The sequence below is a fragment of the Molothrus aeneus genome, chromosome 13 (assembly GCF_037042795.1).
Source record: "Molothrus aeneus isolate 106 chromosome 13, BPBGC_Maene_1.0, whole genome shotgun sequence".
Lineage (NCBI taxonomy): Eukaryota > Metazoa > Chordata > Aves > Passeriformes > Icteridae > Molothrus > Molothrus aeneus.
The window spans coordinates 11,937,994-11,954,853 of record NC_089658.1 but is presented as its reverse complement, the minus strand read 5'-3'; the positions used below and the strand labels follow the sequence as shown (position 1 = coordinate 11,954,853).

At 44.7% G+C, this 16,860-nt stretch overlaps 1 protein-coding gene across 1 annotated transcript in view; it reads left to right on the top strand.

Annotated features, from left to right (window-relative positions):
- CEMIP (cell migration inducing hyaluronidase 1) overlaps positions 1 to 16,860 on the top strand; it is a 50,540-nt gene that overhangs the window by 19,731 nt on the left and 13,949 nt on the right. The window contains exons 11-17 of the mRNA XM_066558617.1: positions 2,283 to 2,458; positions 3,024 to 3,233; positions 8,376 to 8,581; positions 10,621 to 10,690; positions 11,473 to 11,601; positions 12,285 to 12,370; positions 15,052 to 15,183. Of these exons, the coding sequence (XP_066414714.1) occupies positions 2,283 to 2,458; positions 3,024 to 3,233; positions 8,376 to 8,581; positions 10,621 to 10,690; positions 11,473 to 11,601; positions 12,285 to 12,370; positions 15,052 to 15,183 (1,009 nt within the window). The remainder of the gene's footprint in view (positions 1 to 2,282; positions 2,459 to 3,023; positions 3,234 to 8,375; positions 8,582 to 10,620; positions 10,691 to 11,472; positions 11,602 to 12,284; positions 12,371 to 15,051; positions 15,184 to 16,860) is intronic.

Sequence of the window (16,860 nt, the reverse complement as noted above, 5' to 3'; positions counted from 1 at the left end):
GTCCCATGGGAAGTGCCCCATGTTGTAGTGCATGTTCCCAGCAGTCATTTACAGCACACATGGGCTCCCATGCCAGTCTGTCTCCCAAAAGCTCCTTTCAGCCCTGTTGCTTCAGGGAGCTTGAATTTCTGTCTGCCTTGAGAAGTGGTTTGTTTTTCAAAACTCTATTAAAGGGGCTATTATTCAAAATCCGCTTTTACTTTGGAAGGGGATTGCTTTCCGTCTCTCCTTTTATCTCCAAACATGTCAAATCAGCAAAAGCATAGAGTGAAAAACATGCACCCAAGAAGTTATATTTAGAAACTGGTTAGTCTGTATTTAACATTCCTGTCAGTGCTTACCCTGTTTTGCATGTCTGGACTGGTGTTAAATTAAATTAAATACATGCAAGCATGACATTTATTATTCTAGAGCTCAGCACGGGAATAACAAAACTGCCTATCTAATTTCACTGCCACAAATCCTGGAGATGTGGCTTCAAATAGTATGTTCTTATGATTATCTAAAATCCTTCCTGCATTTCAGTAAATCAAGGAGAGGTCAGCTCTGGGGAAAACTGAAAAATAACAGCTTAAAAAGGGTTCCATAAGGAGAAGCTGTGCTCCTTTGCAGACTCACTCAAGGCTCCAGCATGGGGTATCCTCATGTGGAGGGTACTCACTGCAGTGGCTTTTTTTCATGTATATGGATAAAGGAAGCAAAACTGCTGGTTTTTGGGTGGGTTGAGTCTGGTGTTGGTCACACACTTGATGAGGCTCACTGGCTGCAGGGCAACACGGGCATGGGGAAGTCCAGGACTTTCTAGGGAGACAATTGAAAAAGTGGGTGAGGTGCAAATCCAGGGTCCCTTGCGCCCCTTAACTTCTGAGATGAGCATGGAGCTCTTTGGCCACCACTACTCCCCTAGTTAACAGAGAGTGTTTTTCACAAGATCAGATGGTTTTGGAGGCAGAGGTGCACAGGCAGAAGGCAGATGTTGTGGTGTGAACCCTGTTCTACAAGGCAGCAGTGGAAGAGCAGGTTGGAGCACTCACCCTTCCCAAACCCCAGAATTGCCATCAAACTGCTTCCAGCTTCAGGAGAGGAGGGAGTGAATGGTGTTTGCTTATCTTTTTTACATTCATAGCATCATGTTTTGGTTAAAAATAATATTGGTTCAGTGTTCAAAATCCTCCTCTTGACTTGGCACTTCTGCTGAAGCATAAAGTGCTGTGCAGGGATAGCCAGGCTTCAGGCTTGCCATTTGTTTCTAATTAAGGATTTGAACGATTCAATGGAAATTAAATACATGCAAGTGTTGCATTCCTCAAAGTTCAGTGTTTACTTAAAGAGTTTATTACTTATTTTTACTGGAATAATACAGAATGGAGTCAGTAAGGTGAACCTTTTCCCAGCTGACTTTTCTCTTCAAAAGCCTGTGGAAGGAAGGAGGTAGTAGGAATATGTTTGAATGAAATTACAACAAGGAGATACTTTGCTTTCTAGACATCCCCACTGCCTGGACTTCCCCCCTTTCTGGTCAGGCCAGGGAAAGTTTTCCTATGCTTTTAACCCCTCCATGGAGGAGGGTGTGTGTGGTAGATGTTATGAGCATCTTGGCTTGGCAAAGAGAGGTGTGGCTTGGGGTAGGTGGAAGATCCCACTCACTCTGGCTGCACTAAGGCAGGAGGAAGCCTTGGGAGCAAGCTGGAGATGTGAGGGTAGATCTAAAATGGAGAGAGGGAGACCAGGGAGTCAGAGGTATTACAGCCCACAGACTTGGTGAGGGGCTGTGATTGTCACAATTCCTACAGGGTTTTCTACCCGCTCTGCTCCTGGTGTGCATCACCAGCCATGGTGTTAGCAGGATCTGGCTGATGCCTGCCCAAGAGCAGTGCTGTGGGGTCTGAGCAGCTCCCTGTGTCTCACTATGGGAAATGCTGTGCTAACCTTGGTGATTTAGACTTTCCAGCAGCTGCACCATCAGGGTTTTTTTGCATTGGATGTTCATACACAGCTGCTTGTAATCCTTTTTAAGGTAGGAAATGTGTTTTGTCTAACAGACTGTTGGTTTAACCCCCTAGATAAATGAAGCAACCTAAGACCAAAGTTCCCACTTCCTCTATTGCAAGCATCCCACCAAGACCTTGGGTGTCACCTGTACTCCAGCCTTCCCTCCTTTGAGGTGTCAGCCAACACTTTGTGCTGACTCGGCTGCTCCTTTCATTAGCCCCACCACAGGAAGCCCAGGGAAGCCAGCAGCACTGGCAGAGTAACCCTGAGAGTGGATCTGGTTCCTCTAGGGAAGGCCACGTACCTGCACATGGGCGAGGTGGTGGACGGCGTGGACATGCGGGCGGAGGTGGGGCTGCTGAGCCGCAACGTGCTGGTGATGGGGGAGATGGAGCAGCAGTGCTACGAGTACAGCAGCAAGCTCTGCTCCTTCTTTGATTTCGACACCTTCGGGGGACACATCAAGGTGAGGCTGGAGCCCTTGGCTTTGTCCTTTCCTCCTTGCAGCCACGCCTTCACATAGCAAGGAAGCCAAGATGCAGGAAGGGAAAAATTCCTCATCAGCCGTTGAGCAAACAAGCTCTCCCCACAGTACAGCAGATCCACCCTGTGCCTGCTGCCTGTCCTTTGGCTTAGAAGTGCATGTCATGCCCCTGCAGACAATGAGGCTGGTGATCAATACACCTGAGATGAATTCTCCACATCCCAATCCCAGTTTTCCCTAGATTTTGGTGGCGCTTAGCCCAGGAAATTCATTTGAACCCAGCTGGCTAAAACCCATGGAAAATTATAAATATAAATTGCTTTCCTTCTACAGTTAAATGTGTCTATGGCAGCAGTGGGGAAATCAAAGAGCAGCTCTGGTCTCCTTAGCCACCATGCCATTCTCTCCCTCACCCTGCAGCCCCACACTCCCCTCCACACAGTAAATCCTTCAGCAGATACAATGCAGACCTTCCTATGCCTGTGTTCCCTCTCCTTGCCCTCAACAGATTTTTGTGTTTCTTGATTGCTGTTCTTTTGTTCTCCAGATTGGTCTTGATTTTAAGGCTACGCACATTGAAGGTCTGGAACTGAAATACATGGGCCAGCAGACAATGGGGCATTACCCAATTCATTTCCATATGGCTGGAGATGTGGATGAGAAAGGAGGCTACAACCCTCCAACCTATGTGAAGGACACCTCCATCCACAACACCTTCTCCCGCTGCGTCACGATCCATGGATCCAATGGTTTACTGGTAAGAAGTTCCAGTGTCTGCCTTTAGATGAAGACAGCAGGGAAAAAACTTCCTCATAGTATGAGTGCACCTTAATTTTTGCAGAATGATGTGTTTTATTGTTAAAACCAAGCCTGACTCTTCCCACCCTGGATACACAAGGAGTATCTCAACCTGCCAGTGTGGCACTGGGGGCTGTGTGTGATTCACAGTGGGCAGAGCATTTGTCTGGGTACTGCAGTGCCTGCAGACCAGCCCATCCCTAATGAGTGGTTGGATCTTTCTGCAGACACAGAGTTTGCTATTTAAAGAGGATAATCAGAAGCTTTAAGTGTGCCTCATCTTTCCTGTAATAAAGGTTTGGGCTTGCAATGCTAGTCATAGCATTAAGCACTCACAGAGCTGTGATTTGCTAGAGTTGCACTCCATAACAAGAAATCCTTTAGGATAAATCTCTAGAATGACTGATGGATACCAGACAAGTTACAGCACACCAGCGATGTCAAGAACATGTTCAGATTCTCCCCAGATCTAGGGGTGCCTTTGTTTTTGGGGTAAGCATGCTGGACCTGTTGTTTGTGAGCAGAAAAAGACTTGTGGGTGATGTGATGGTTAGAGGCTGTCTTGGGCATGGTGATCACAAAATTACAGCAGTTTTCTATTCTTGGAGAAGTAAGGAGGAGGGTCAGCAGAACAACTGCCCTGGATTTCCAGAGGGCAGATTGGGAACCTGTTTGACAGAGTCCCTTGAGAGGCAGGTCCTGAAGGGCAGAAGAGTCCAGGGGGACTGGATGATCTTCAAGAAGCAAATCTTAAAGGAGCAGGATTTCTCTGGGCAAAGGACTCTCACCCATTCAGAGAAATGGCAGTGTATTCCAAATGAAAAAAGTATATCCAAGCCCTGAAGAGGAGAAAGAATGTGTACTGTCAAGAGCCCTGCTGCTATATATAACAGAATTTTAAGTGGAAACATAATTGGCAGTGGTAACCTGGATGGTCACTGTGCATTAGGAGTTCATACCTCTGGAAGTGCTAGCGTGTGAAGGGAGAGTCCCAGCATAATTAAAATGCACAGAAGTTGAACAAAGGGCACTTAAATTGCAGTTCCAGAAGTAGACCAGCTTTTATCTGCTATTTATGAATCTGAGGTTTTGGGTTTGACCTCTGTCCTTCTAAGTTTATAACATGATCTTGAAAACCTACCAAATGAGCACGGCTTCTGAAATGAAGAGACATTTTACTGTATAAATTATATAAGTTGTTCAGGGTCATGTGGCATTTGCCCAATCTGAAGCTGCCAGTAGAAGGGTTTAATACACAATGAATGTGCAGAGTTGGTTTGTGCCAAATCAAATACCCAGAGCCTGGCATTTTTCTTATCAGTCAGATGGATGGGTTCATGCAGAGAATTTGGAAATAGTTTTGTCCCTTGTGCTTTCTCTGGGCAACAACTGTGCCGTGGGGGATCTGTGGCATAGGAATCCATGTGCTCAGGCTTTTCCAGCTGAGGTGGCAAAGTGAAATTTAGACAGGCTGATATAGCTGATGGAAGTGACTTGATTCTCTTGCTGTTATTGAACAACCACAATTCCCTAAATGATCATACTTTGCCTCTGTGACAAGGCACCCAAGAGAAATCTTGTAATTTAGGACATTATTTAGTCAATATAATCCCTCTTGATTTTAGTTTATCAAAATGTGTGAATATGAAGCTCTAGCTTTACTTGTTTTGGTTTTTTTTAACCTCATCATTACTGCTGATGGCTGAAAAGAAAGCTCCAGTGAACTAAAGCAATCTGATCAAGGTTGTTCAGTTGCATCACAGAAAATGTGCTCCAAATGTTGCATCACTTAGATGTTGTTCCATGGCTCTGATACACATCTGCAGTTAGCAGCTCCATGCCTTGATTCATCAGGTGATCCCACCACCATCTCCTCATCTGCTTTCTGACTCTAATTTCCTTCCTTTCCTCTTCCTTCTCCCCCAGATATATTCAAAGACACCCACATGGGTTTCTGATGACTGCAGTAGTTATTGTACACATTTCCCAGCTGCCTGTTGTCTCTTTACTTGGGCAGCACCAGCTGTTTCTACATGCAGGAACACCACTCATGCAAACAGAGATGAGCTCTGTCTTTCCCCAGGTAACATCCATTCCCTCTGAGATCAGGTAGATCCAAAGTGTACTTTGCTGAGGGAAAATTTGCCTTAATGATGTGCACACTTTGGGAATAGCCATAAACATTCTATCTGGATTAATAAACCTCAGCGTAGCATAGACTGAATTATGCCCTTAACACTGAGCTGTTGATTTCAGAGCTGCTTCTTGCATGAGTGTTGTAGAGTACCTGTGAAAATGCTTTAATAAATGGGAGAGGGGCAGCAGTTGTTTTTTACTGTCATTAAAGCAGGCACGTCATTTACATCCAGGCTCTCCTGCTTGCTTTGCTGTCACTTTTCTCATGTCATTTCAGAGATGCTCACAGATTCTGAAAAGCCTAGGAGAAAAGAGTACCCAGTTATTTCTGATGACAGGTATTTTTCTGTGGGTCTGCACAGTCTGTTAGGAGTAGCTGTCTCAACATTAGCTCCCCTCTTTGATGGGATATTCTGCACTTGCCTGTAAATTCATATTAGCTGAGAGGCACTGAGGGTCCTTCTGGAAACCAATCTGTAGAAATGAGTTTCCCACCATAATTATTGTTTTAAAATGCAATAGTTACCCAATGTTTTCTGCAATATATTGGCCAAAACCCAGCTAGTTACACCACTGCAATCCCAGGGATGGAGCTTTGCTCTGATTCCCACTCTCCATTGGATCCCTGTGTGCAAGCTAAAGTAGAAGCAGCCACTGGGGAAGGAAATTAAATGGGGGTCATTAAAGTCTGGCAGGATCCAGGAGAGACCTGTACTGCATGGAATTAGAGGTTGTGCTATCTAACAGCTTCAGTGGTGTCTGCTTTTACTAATCCAGCTATACTTCACAGCAATTGTTTTGCCAGGAAGGGCATTATCTGGCTCTAAATTGCTCATGGTTAATGTAAGATTATGGACTATTAGCAAGGTTTTAATCAAATAAAAAATTAAATACATTAGGAGAGTGATTTTGGAACAAACATCTTGTTTGCTATGCAAGCATTTCAGCAGTGGGCTTGTGCATGAAACAAGTCAGAGGTGACTGAGAGATGGCTTATGGAGGAATAATTAATCAAAGAGAAGGTGACAAATGCCTAAGGGACCAGATCCCTGGCTCTAACTCCCTCTTGCTCTGTGGGCTTTCAGGGATGAGTTAGGAGAGCAACAGGCATTTGCTGGCTCTGAGCCTCTCTGCCAATGCACAGCCCTGTCTCACCCTGCTCCTGTTCTCTCTCACTGCTCTGGGAGATGTCATCCCCTGGGATAGCATCCCCTGCTTGGCCCCAGCTCAGTCTGGTCACTGCAGGTTTCCATGTCCCTGTCCTGGTGCAGTGTTGTGCCAGCTGGAAAGATAAATGGCTGAAGTGGCAAACATTTCTCTAGGGAAACTGCTTCCATCATCTAACTGTCCCAACACTATTGTTTATGTGTCTTTTTGGTATTGCTGTCCTGTGAGAGAAACCTAATAGGATTTGGTGGCAGTTTCTGTGGAATTCTGACATCCCTGTGGTTAAAAGACTTCCTCTACATGTTGGAAACCTTCTTCTGAATGTTGCTCACTCTCTTGAAATGTTCTGTCCTGTCATAACCTTTGTCATAACAAGGCTGGGATAGGTCATTCTTCTTTAGTATATATGTTTTACACCTAAATAAAGAAGGCTAAACCTTGCAAAATCTATAATTTATTAGACATGGGAAGTTAGCAGTGAATTTCAGTGAAGTAGCTTAATGGAATGTACCATTTTGCAGGTCATTTTAGCAGTGTTTAATTTACTGTGATGACTTGTGCTCAGAGATTTGAGAATTTACACTGGAGCATGGATGCTACATAATAGAAGTCTGTGTGGTTGTAAGCCAGTAATAGATTTGGCAAGCAAAGTGTTTGTTCTCATGTGAAAACATATTTGTAATCATTTCAACACTAATACTGGGATTTTATTTGAAATTGGTGCTCCTTGCCTCAGGAATGAGGTGTGAAGGTGACAAAGAAGTCTCAAGCCTGTTTACAAAAGCAATTCCAGCAATTGAATGCCCATGCACTTGGTCTCTCAGAGACACCATGATGAACAGGCCTTCTACCAGGGTTAATACTGTCCCTTGTCCCCTGGCAATTGCTGTTTCATCAGAAGCATTTAGAGGAACACTTCTGTGGCAGGTTAACCTTTGCTGGGGAGGTTTCCTGAGTCCAAGGTGATTGATGAGTGGTGACTGATGGGAGCAGCAAGGAAAGAGCCCAGAAGATCCAGACCTTCCTCTGGTCAGTGGAGACCTGACATTAATTTTCTATATCCCAGATATATCCACTGGCAGCTGATTTGCTGGACACAATTGCTGCATGTCCAAGGGCTGTTGCTTCCCATCTTCCTTAGGCTTCAAACTCACATTCCTGCTCTCAGATCTTCCAGTGGTGTGAGGGCTGTTGTTCTGTCCAACCAACAGTGTCCTGATGTCACCAGCACCCAAACCAAAACCAGAGCAGCATTGATTAATACCAGCTGATTTGTCTCAGGGTCAAGCAAAGCTTCTGTCAACAACTTGAAGAAAAAGATCACGTTAAACCTAAAACAAGCCAGCCTGTCTGGAAAACAAATTTCTGCCTCTCTGATAGCCTGGAAAAATATTTTTCATCTCAGCTGCATTTTTGAGCTGCATTTTATGTAGCTGCACATGTAACTCCACATGAAGATGAATGAGCCCAGATGTGATTTGAATGTCTAATTCCTCTCCTCATCCCCCACCCTGTGTTTTTTCCAGCCTCATGCTAAGACAGTCTCTGATTTCTCAGGCAAACAAAGGAATGGAATGAACATTTCCTAGGTGATGACAAATTCTAATTAAGTGTTGGAGTTATTGCTTTGACTATAAGCTCTGAAGGGCTGAGAGGAATCTTGCTTTTGGTTTTGGTTCTAGATCCTGAGTTCAAAAGGGAACCGAGGCTCCTATGTGCCATCACACTAAAGCTTGTTCTAATTGTGCAGTGGCTGAAGCATAAAACCTTAACACTGGCCTTTGTTTTGTACATGCAGGTGAAGGATGTGGTGGGTTATGATGCCCTGGGCCATTGTTTTTTTACGGAGGATGGACCAGAGGAGCGCAACACGTTTGAGCACTGCCTGGGGCTGCTGGTGAAGCCCAGCACCCTGCTCCCCTCCGACCGCGACAGCAGGATGTGCAAGCTGATCACAGAGGGAGCTTACCCAGGCTACATCCCTAAGCCCAGGCAGGACTGCAGGTGAGTAGGAGCCTTTCACCTTCTCCTTCTCCTTCTCCTCCTTCTTCTCCTTCTCCTTCTCCTTCTCCTTCTCCTTCTCCTTCTCCTTCTCCTTCTCCTTCTCCTTCTCCTTCTCCTTCTCCTTCTCCTTCTCCTTCTCCTCCTTCTCCTTCTCCTCCTTCTCCTTCTCCTTCTCCTTTTCCTTCTCCCTCTCCTTCTCCTTGCAGGACTTAGCCATAACAGACAGCATTCTGTGTATGGGATTATGTAGATGTCTGTAGGGCTCTTTGTCCCAAATTTGGGGGAGCATTTTCCTTGGGGTCTTTATTGTTGTGCTATTCAGATGCCTACAGACCTAAGGCGTACTTTTAACTTTTTTCATAAAGTCCATTGAGATAGTTCCCACCTAAAATATTGTAAATCTTTCTTTCAAAGTGTGCAAGCCCTGCCTTGTGCTTTATAGAGTCTTGAACCTGATGGCTCAGCAAAAAGTTGCTGAGTTCAGAGTGGGCCATGTTCTGACATTTGTGTGCATCTCAAATGGCAGCTGATTTTGAAAAGATTTCAGTATCACCCATTTTGTCCTCAGAACAAGCTGAGGTTTTGTTTGGAGATATTTTTAAATTTTTAGTTTGGCAAGGGTTAGAGAGGAAGTCATGCAATGCTCTTTTTCACATCTGTGTTTGTTTATAAAATACACCTAATGCCCCTATTCTTAAAATAAGGGTTAATTAGCCAATATGCTCATTTTCCACTGATAATTTGTTTAATAGTCATAGGGACATATTTTGTGTGTAATTTTGAAGACTGTTGCATGAATGAGTGTTTTCTAATGGAAAGGTGTTATGGTGCTTTGATCTGCCCTGTCTTCATTTATAAAAGAATTCAAAATCTGGTCAGAAAAACAGCTCAGCTTGTTTTGCACTAGGCTCATCCAGCCTGGAAGTGCATGAGTACACCAACACTAATCCCAGTGCAGAGACGGGGATGAGCACCAGCTGTGGCTCCATCAGCTTGGGAGAGGCAGGCAGGGAGCTGCTGCTAGGAATTCAAACACCAGGATTGTGCCAAATGACACTAACCTGCCCAATCCATGTGGCTCTGAAGAACAGATTAGGCTGAAAGACAGGTCACTGTGGAAATACACTGTCCTTGCTCTTGCCTACACAGCAGGAGGTGGTCTATAAATAATCCAAATTTGTTTATTTCTAAGCCAGTCCCACGCCTAAAATAGAAAAATTTTGCTGTTTTCATGATAAAGTCAGACAAACGGAAATGCATCAGCAAAATCAGTTGGCCTAAAGCCCCTGTGAAGTCCCTCAGGCAAGAAAAAAATAGACATAAAGGTTCCACAGGTTCATATCCTGCAGAAGGGCAAATCTCACCCAGCAGATTTAGGGGCCAGTCTGCTGGCTGTAAGTGCTGGAGTTTTTTTTTGTGCCTGTTGGTTAACAAATTCTGCATGTCACAGGATGGACAGTGATGGATGGATTGATCTGTCCTCCTTGATGGGAATCTTTCAGTTGAGAGTCTTTTATGTGCCTTAGACAAATGGAATGCTTTTGTCCCAAAAGAAATATGCAGGAGGGTGGGAGCAAATAAAGTTAATCAATCACAGCAGCTCTTGGAACAGGCAGATAGGGGAGTACACTTGGAAAGCCCTTAGTGGGCAATTCATTGGGTTCCTTGATTAAACGAGTCTCTAATGAACCCAAGCGCTTATGTGGGGGCAAAGTTCTTTTCTGTGACTTGGGCAACAACATATTTGCCTTATCATAAAACATGATTGACATCTGACAGCTTCATAGCAGGCTTGGAATTGCAGTTGAAATTCCTCATTTAATACATGGAGTTTTAAAAGATAGGGCCATGTTCTCTGTCATACCACAGAAGACATGAGGTATGAGAAGAGAAAGAAAAAACACATTCCTCTTGCCCCTGGGCAGGGCCCCTTATCTGGGGAGGTATCAGCCCTGCCTGCACTGGGGGAGTTTATGGGTGACTCTGGTCTGTGCTCAAAGTGTCATTTTCATGTCATTCTTTGTTTTTCTGACCTGCAGTGCTGTATCAACCTTCTGGATAGCCAACCCACACAACAACCTTATAAACTGTGCAGCTGCTGGATCTGAAGTGAGTGCACAAGTTTCTTATTTGGTAACAGCTCAAGCCAGTGACAGCCCTGCAAGGCTGAGGGAGGCTCTCACTGGAATAAAACCTGCTTTTGTGACACAGACATTTTTAAAGCTGTTTGATTGAGACACACATTATTGTGGCTGGTGGCACCAATAAAAAGAATGGTTTTGCTTTTGCTCCAAACTTCTTGTCACTTGCTGTTTCTAGAGCTGGATTTAACAAAATTCCACAGTGTGCAGCCTGAATAAATTAAATAAATGTGACTGTGGAGTCTCAGAGAAGCCTTTGGCAATGATATTGTTGATTATAGTACAGTAATGGTGCTCCGAAATTTCAGTCAGCCCTAATGCTAATTCCACAGACATTTTTGGTCACATCAGGAGCCCTTATTGTCCTGAGAAGACAAAAACAAGAAAACAGAGAGATGTGGTCTTTCCAAAGCTTTCAAATCTTGGGTACCTGTATTAGGACTCCTTGTTAAATTTTTAGGCCACTAAACAAAAATTATTTGATTTTTAAGTTTGGAAAGTCTCACTTATGCTCCAATATCGATGCCAAAACTTAACCTGAGTCACCCTGAAGATCAGAAGGGTGAATATCAATGTTCATGTGCGTTAAACTCTTACATGGGTTACAATGTAAGAGCGTGTGCGTTAAACTCTTCGTGTGCGTTAAACTCTTCCATAGAGCGTTACATGGGTCAATGGCTGTGATTTGTCCTGAAATCTCAGGGTGTATGTCTTGTCAGCAAAGTCTCAGATGTCCCTTCTCTCTCTCAGGAAACAGGCTTTTGGTTTGTGCTGCACCACGTGCCCACGGGCCCCTCGGCAGGCATGTACTCCCCCGGCTACTCGGAGCACATGCCCATGGGGAAATTCTCCAACAACCGCGCGCACTCCAACTACCGGGTGAGTCTGCAGCACTGGGAATGCTGCCCTCAGAACAAACCCCATCCCTCCCTCCAGCTCCCTGGGCCTGCAGGCTATTACAGCCTGTGCCTTCTGTTTCCCTTGGAGCTCTGCAGCTCTGCTTGTTTGTGGCTCAGATAAGGCAGCTCGCGGGAGCGCTCGGGGCCAGCCGGCACCTGCTCCGCTTGACGCTTGGGCATCCAGAGAGGCTCTCCCCTCTGCTAAGGCTGCTTCCCTGCCTCTGTGCTCCTGAAATACTGCCCCCAGGAGCATCTGCTGGCAGCCTGTCTAATGATACACCTCAGCTGCCAATGCTGGCAATTACCTGAACAGCTTCTAGAGAGATAAACACGGCCGCTGTGTCTAATTGCTGTCTCTGCTGATTTGCTCCTTAGCGTGCCATGTTGTGTTACTGAGGGCTTTAGACTGAAGCTGAAGGTATAGGTGTGTGTGAATACATGCAATTATGAGAAAAATGCAGCTTTGGAAATTTGCAGCCATTTTGGGGGGTATATGCAAGTCTGGATAGTCCTGGAAGCCCTCTGTTTCACATGCTATTGACAGAAGCTGTTCCTAGCATCATGTGGGTGACTTTGGCTTAGAACAATTGGAAGTAGTGTTTGGAGATGGAAAGAGCTGTAAAATTTATATACTGTGATAATTGCTTTTCTGTTTTCCTTTAGGCTGGAATGATCATTGATAATGGTGTTAAAACCACCCCAGCCTCTGCCAAGGACAAAAGACCTATCCTCACACTGATTTCTGGGAGGTAAAGTGTTTTGCATAGCTTGATTTGGGAAAGATTTCTCTAAAACACTGATTGAAAGCTATGAAATTGCCCCACAAGGGAAGCTCACAAGAATCATTGCAATGCCTTTGGGGTGGCTCTTTTTGAAGAAAGTTCTTAGATACACCTTGCCATTTCTGACTTCATCTCTCCATTCTCCTTTATAAGGGACCCTCAACACCCACACCTTTCTGGTTTTTTAGCTCTGAGCTGAGCTGGCTTGGATATTACATCTGCTGTAGGGTGTTTCCACTGATTTTTGAATTCCATTGATTTTTGAATTTTTTAGATAAGGAAGAAAATTCACTGCCTGGTCAACAGTCCCTCTGGGCAGAAGTTGCTGCAAGAGTTTCTTAGGAATAAGAAATATCAGTATTTCTTGGGAATGTTATTAATTTTGTTCATTCTTTTAGAACCTGCTTGAACACGGAGTGCTTATGTCATGGGGCTCATGCTTTGATTTCAGATTTCAGTCTAGTTCCAAATCTGACACTGCAGTAACAATCACAATTAAATACACAGAGTGATCCTTCATTTCTGCTGCTGTGCACAGCCTCTCTGTGGTCTAATGGAGTAATTTAGAAATAATGGAAACCCCTCTGCAGACTGGATCACATCAGCAGACCTAGTGTGGTCTGGTGGCTTCTGAGAACCTACTCTTTCCCCAGAGCTGGCCCCAGAGGAGGCTGATGAAAGGGCTGCACTTGCACCCTTATATCTCATTAGAGGTTGAGTCTGGCTCTTAGTTACCAACCCCCAGACATGTAAAAGGACTTAAATACTCTCAAATGTCATAGTTTCTTTCCTAACAGACCAATTGCCTCCAGTTGCACCCTATCCTACATTCCCCCACAACTGCATTTCTTGACAGGAGAAACCATGTAAGGAAGAGAAACCTGCTGAAAGCCTCTGCTCAGCAGGGGAGAATGGCAACTCTATCTCCTTCTCATCTCTGGGGTGTGGGTTACCCAGACTGCTGTAGACATGCACTGGGGAGGCATTACAGGGGTGGGATCCATCTTCCCAGGGGAGCCCAGCCAGGAGCTCAGATATCAGTTATCCACATCACCCTGGCTAGCAGCTGATGCTAAAAGATGTTCAACAGCGAATGTTATTTACATTATTTAAATGCTCAGTTAATTAAATGATAAATTCAATAGTAAAAGTAGCTGCTAAAAAAAAAACCTAAGAGCAGCCTGCTCTTGGGAGCCTGATGCTGCTTTTGCATGAACACGTGCCTTGGGGAGCTGCCTGCTGCCACAGGCGCAGTTAGTGGTTAGAAAAGGCAATTTCTCCCCTGCCATACAAGGGCAGGAATGGCCCTTGGAAGCCAAACAATTCATAATGCACTCGTGGTTGTGCTCAGGGATTAGCCAGCAGCATAAACTGCAGCTCAGATTATTTATTCCATTTTCCACCTTTCACGTGACAAGACTGAACTGAATAAATGACTGAAGTTGGGCTGGCTGGAGCAAACTGTGAGCTAGGCTGGACAGTGACAGAGTTGGAGAGATTATTCTGCATTCAGTAACAGCATTAAATGTCCAAGTCAAATTCTGGACCCTGTAATGTTCTTCCAGTTATCATGGATGTGAATGAAATTGGAATTCAACTCAAAATATCTGTACTTAACAATGCCTGGGGAATTCACAAGAGCTGATACTAAATCTGTCTCTGAAAGTAAATTCACAGTGATGGAGCTGCCAAAGCAATATTCATTTATTGGAACCCTATCAGCCTGATGCTCAGTTTTAGATTGATATGATGGCTTATTAAGCAAAGCAAAGTGCTATTGAATATCTGTTAGCAATTTGACAGCTTGGCCTCGCTAGCCATGGTGAGGAATGAATTTTAATCTCTGGACCATCCGCTGCTGGCACTGAGCTGGATACTCATCTGTCAGGTTTTCTAAGCTGTGCAGTGTGATGGAGGATGCTCCTCCAACAGCAGAAAGGTGCCTCAGGACAGGGTAAATGACAGCCAAGCTCAGCATCACCTCGCTCAGATCCTGTGGCCCAAGCAGTGGCTGTCAGGGAGCAGCTGAGGGCACACATTGCTGCAGTTTCTGCTTCTGTCTGCTTTTTTTCACCAAATCAGGCCAATATTTCATCATACTGAGAACTTCAGGGTCACTAAATCTTGTACGTGTGTCCTGTGTAGTGGGAGTAGTGAAGGACACGCTCTCAGCCCCTCTCCAAGATTTTTAAATTCCTTTCCACAGCAAGAAAATTTTGGCAGTGGTACTCATGGCCACAGTATAGCCAGAGTTAGGAGATAAGAATGCTCAAAAGGGAAAACAAAAGAATATTTATCTAAATAACAGGAACATGCTAAAGGATAGCAGTAAGAGATTTAAAAAAAATATATCTGGAACTTTTGGGAGCAATAATAAACTTTCCATGCTTTCAGCAATATATCAGCAATACAACACCGGAAAGGTGAAAGGAAACTTGGAGCAGATCTTTACAACTGCCTTGCCTGGACCTTCCTTCCCTTGGCAGCTGGGCCTGGCCATCACAGCTTGAGCAGACACGCTATGTGGATGGAGAGTGGTCCCAAAGCTGTTCCTGAGTTACCATAAAGCAGATGTTCAGCGGGGCCATGCAGGCAGCAAGGCCACCTTCCCTCACCAACCAACCTTTCCTCTCTCCCTCTGCTTGCAGGTACAGCCCCCACAAGGATGCTGATCCTCTGAAGCCCAGGGAACCTGCAATAATTGAGGGCTTTATTGCCTACAAGAATCAGGATCACGGGGCCTGGCTGCGAGGTGGAGATGTGTGGCTGGACAACTGCCAGTGAGTTTTGCCTTATTTCAACTCTCAGAGTTCAGCCTGGTGTTTATGGCAAGCATAGCTGTGGTTCAGACTATTTATATCGCTTTGTGCCTTTCATATGGCCAAGATTGAAATGAAGATGAAATGTTAAGCCACCACAGGCATTATTTTACACAAACAAAACCTGCTTTGTCTGAGCTGAGGATGCCCCAGGTTGTGTCTCTGTGTGATGCTGACCAGCAATAAATCGTCACAATACAGATGCACAGATGCAAATAACTAAAAATAAAACCTATTTTTTTTAATATTAAAGATGAGGTGCTTTGAAAAGAAAACAGTGAAATGCACCACCTTTCCTGGCTCAGGCTGGTCACAGATCAGTTTTATGTGGTTCAGTGTAATGCTGAATAAGCAGGTACTGATGAAGCAGACATAAAACTATGCATCACAGCAGCAAGGGAGAGAGTCTGGGCAAGTGTGTGTTGTGCTCTTTGAAGGCCATTTCCTGCCCTGGCCAGAGCTGATATTTGTTTTGCACTTGAAAACAGATGATCTGCTGCAGTTTCTGTTTCTGAGCCAGGCTCCTGATATCAATCCTAGCAAAGAGGAGAAGAAGGAAAAAGCCCCTTTAGGAGGGATATTGTGATAACCGTGGTGGGAATGGCTGCCACGCTGATACCTGGTGTCCAATTCCCAGCCAGAGCTGCCTTACCTTGGAGTGACCCAAACCTCTTAGAGCAGCCAGTGGGATAAGCTGGCAGCAGTGACCTGGTGAGAATGGGGCTGTAGCAGAACACTCAGAAATGTCATATTGAGCGATACAGTTTGTGTTTCTTATGACCCACAAAAATCCACCCTGCTCCAAGGCCAGCAAGTGTTGTCCTCACAGATCCCACTGGGGTCACTGGGACATTTGCATTGCTGAGTATCCTTTGCCAGGGTGCTAAAGCACCAAGTGCTTTATGAGTTTCCAGCAGCAAATCTCTGAGTGTGTGTAAATTGGAGGAAGCAGCCATCAAACTGTAATTGTCTTTATAGCCAGAGCCATTTCCTTTTCTAAGGCTAGAATCTAATTTATGTATCCCATTAACAGGGCCAGCGTTAATGTGGCCTGCAGGGAAGCAAGGAGGCCATAGGGTGGGAAGGGCTGCCACCTACAGACAACAGCACAGTGAGGGGATCTGCTCCCAAACCACTGCCAGCATCAGTGACAGACGTGGGAGGTGATGCTGGTGTGCAAACAGCATCAAGACTGACTTGAACTATCAGTTCGTAGTGGCATTTCTCTAAGCAGCAGTCAAGGACCAACATCTGTGATTTATCTTATCCTGAAATTTCAGCAAAATAGAAAGATATTCTAATTTTTTTTATTATTATTTTTATTTTTAATATGGAAGCTCTGGTCTCTGTATTCCTGTTGAGGAAAGAAAAGCCAAGCTGCTCTTTTTTTATCACCTTGCAAAGCTCTTTTGTGGAAGCAGTTTGTGAAACATGAAGACAGGGAAGCACAGTGTGTAAGGCAAAGCACCATTAAATAATAAAAGCTGGTTGGAGTGGGAGATAAGCATGATTGTTTTATCTACCAGAGAAAAGCATGTGATCATTAGACAAAGGGATAAAGCTTTATCAGGCAAGTAAACTATGGCTAGTAATCACCATCTTAACCCCAGCTGGAGCAATCAGGTGTGTGTCTGCTGC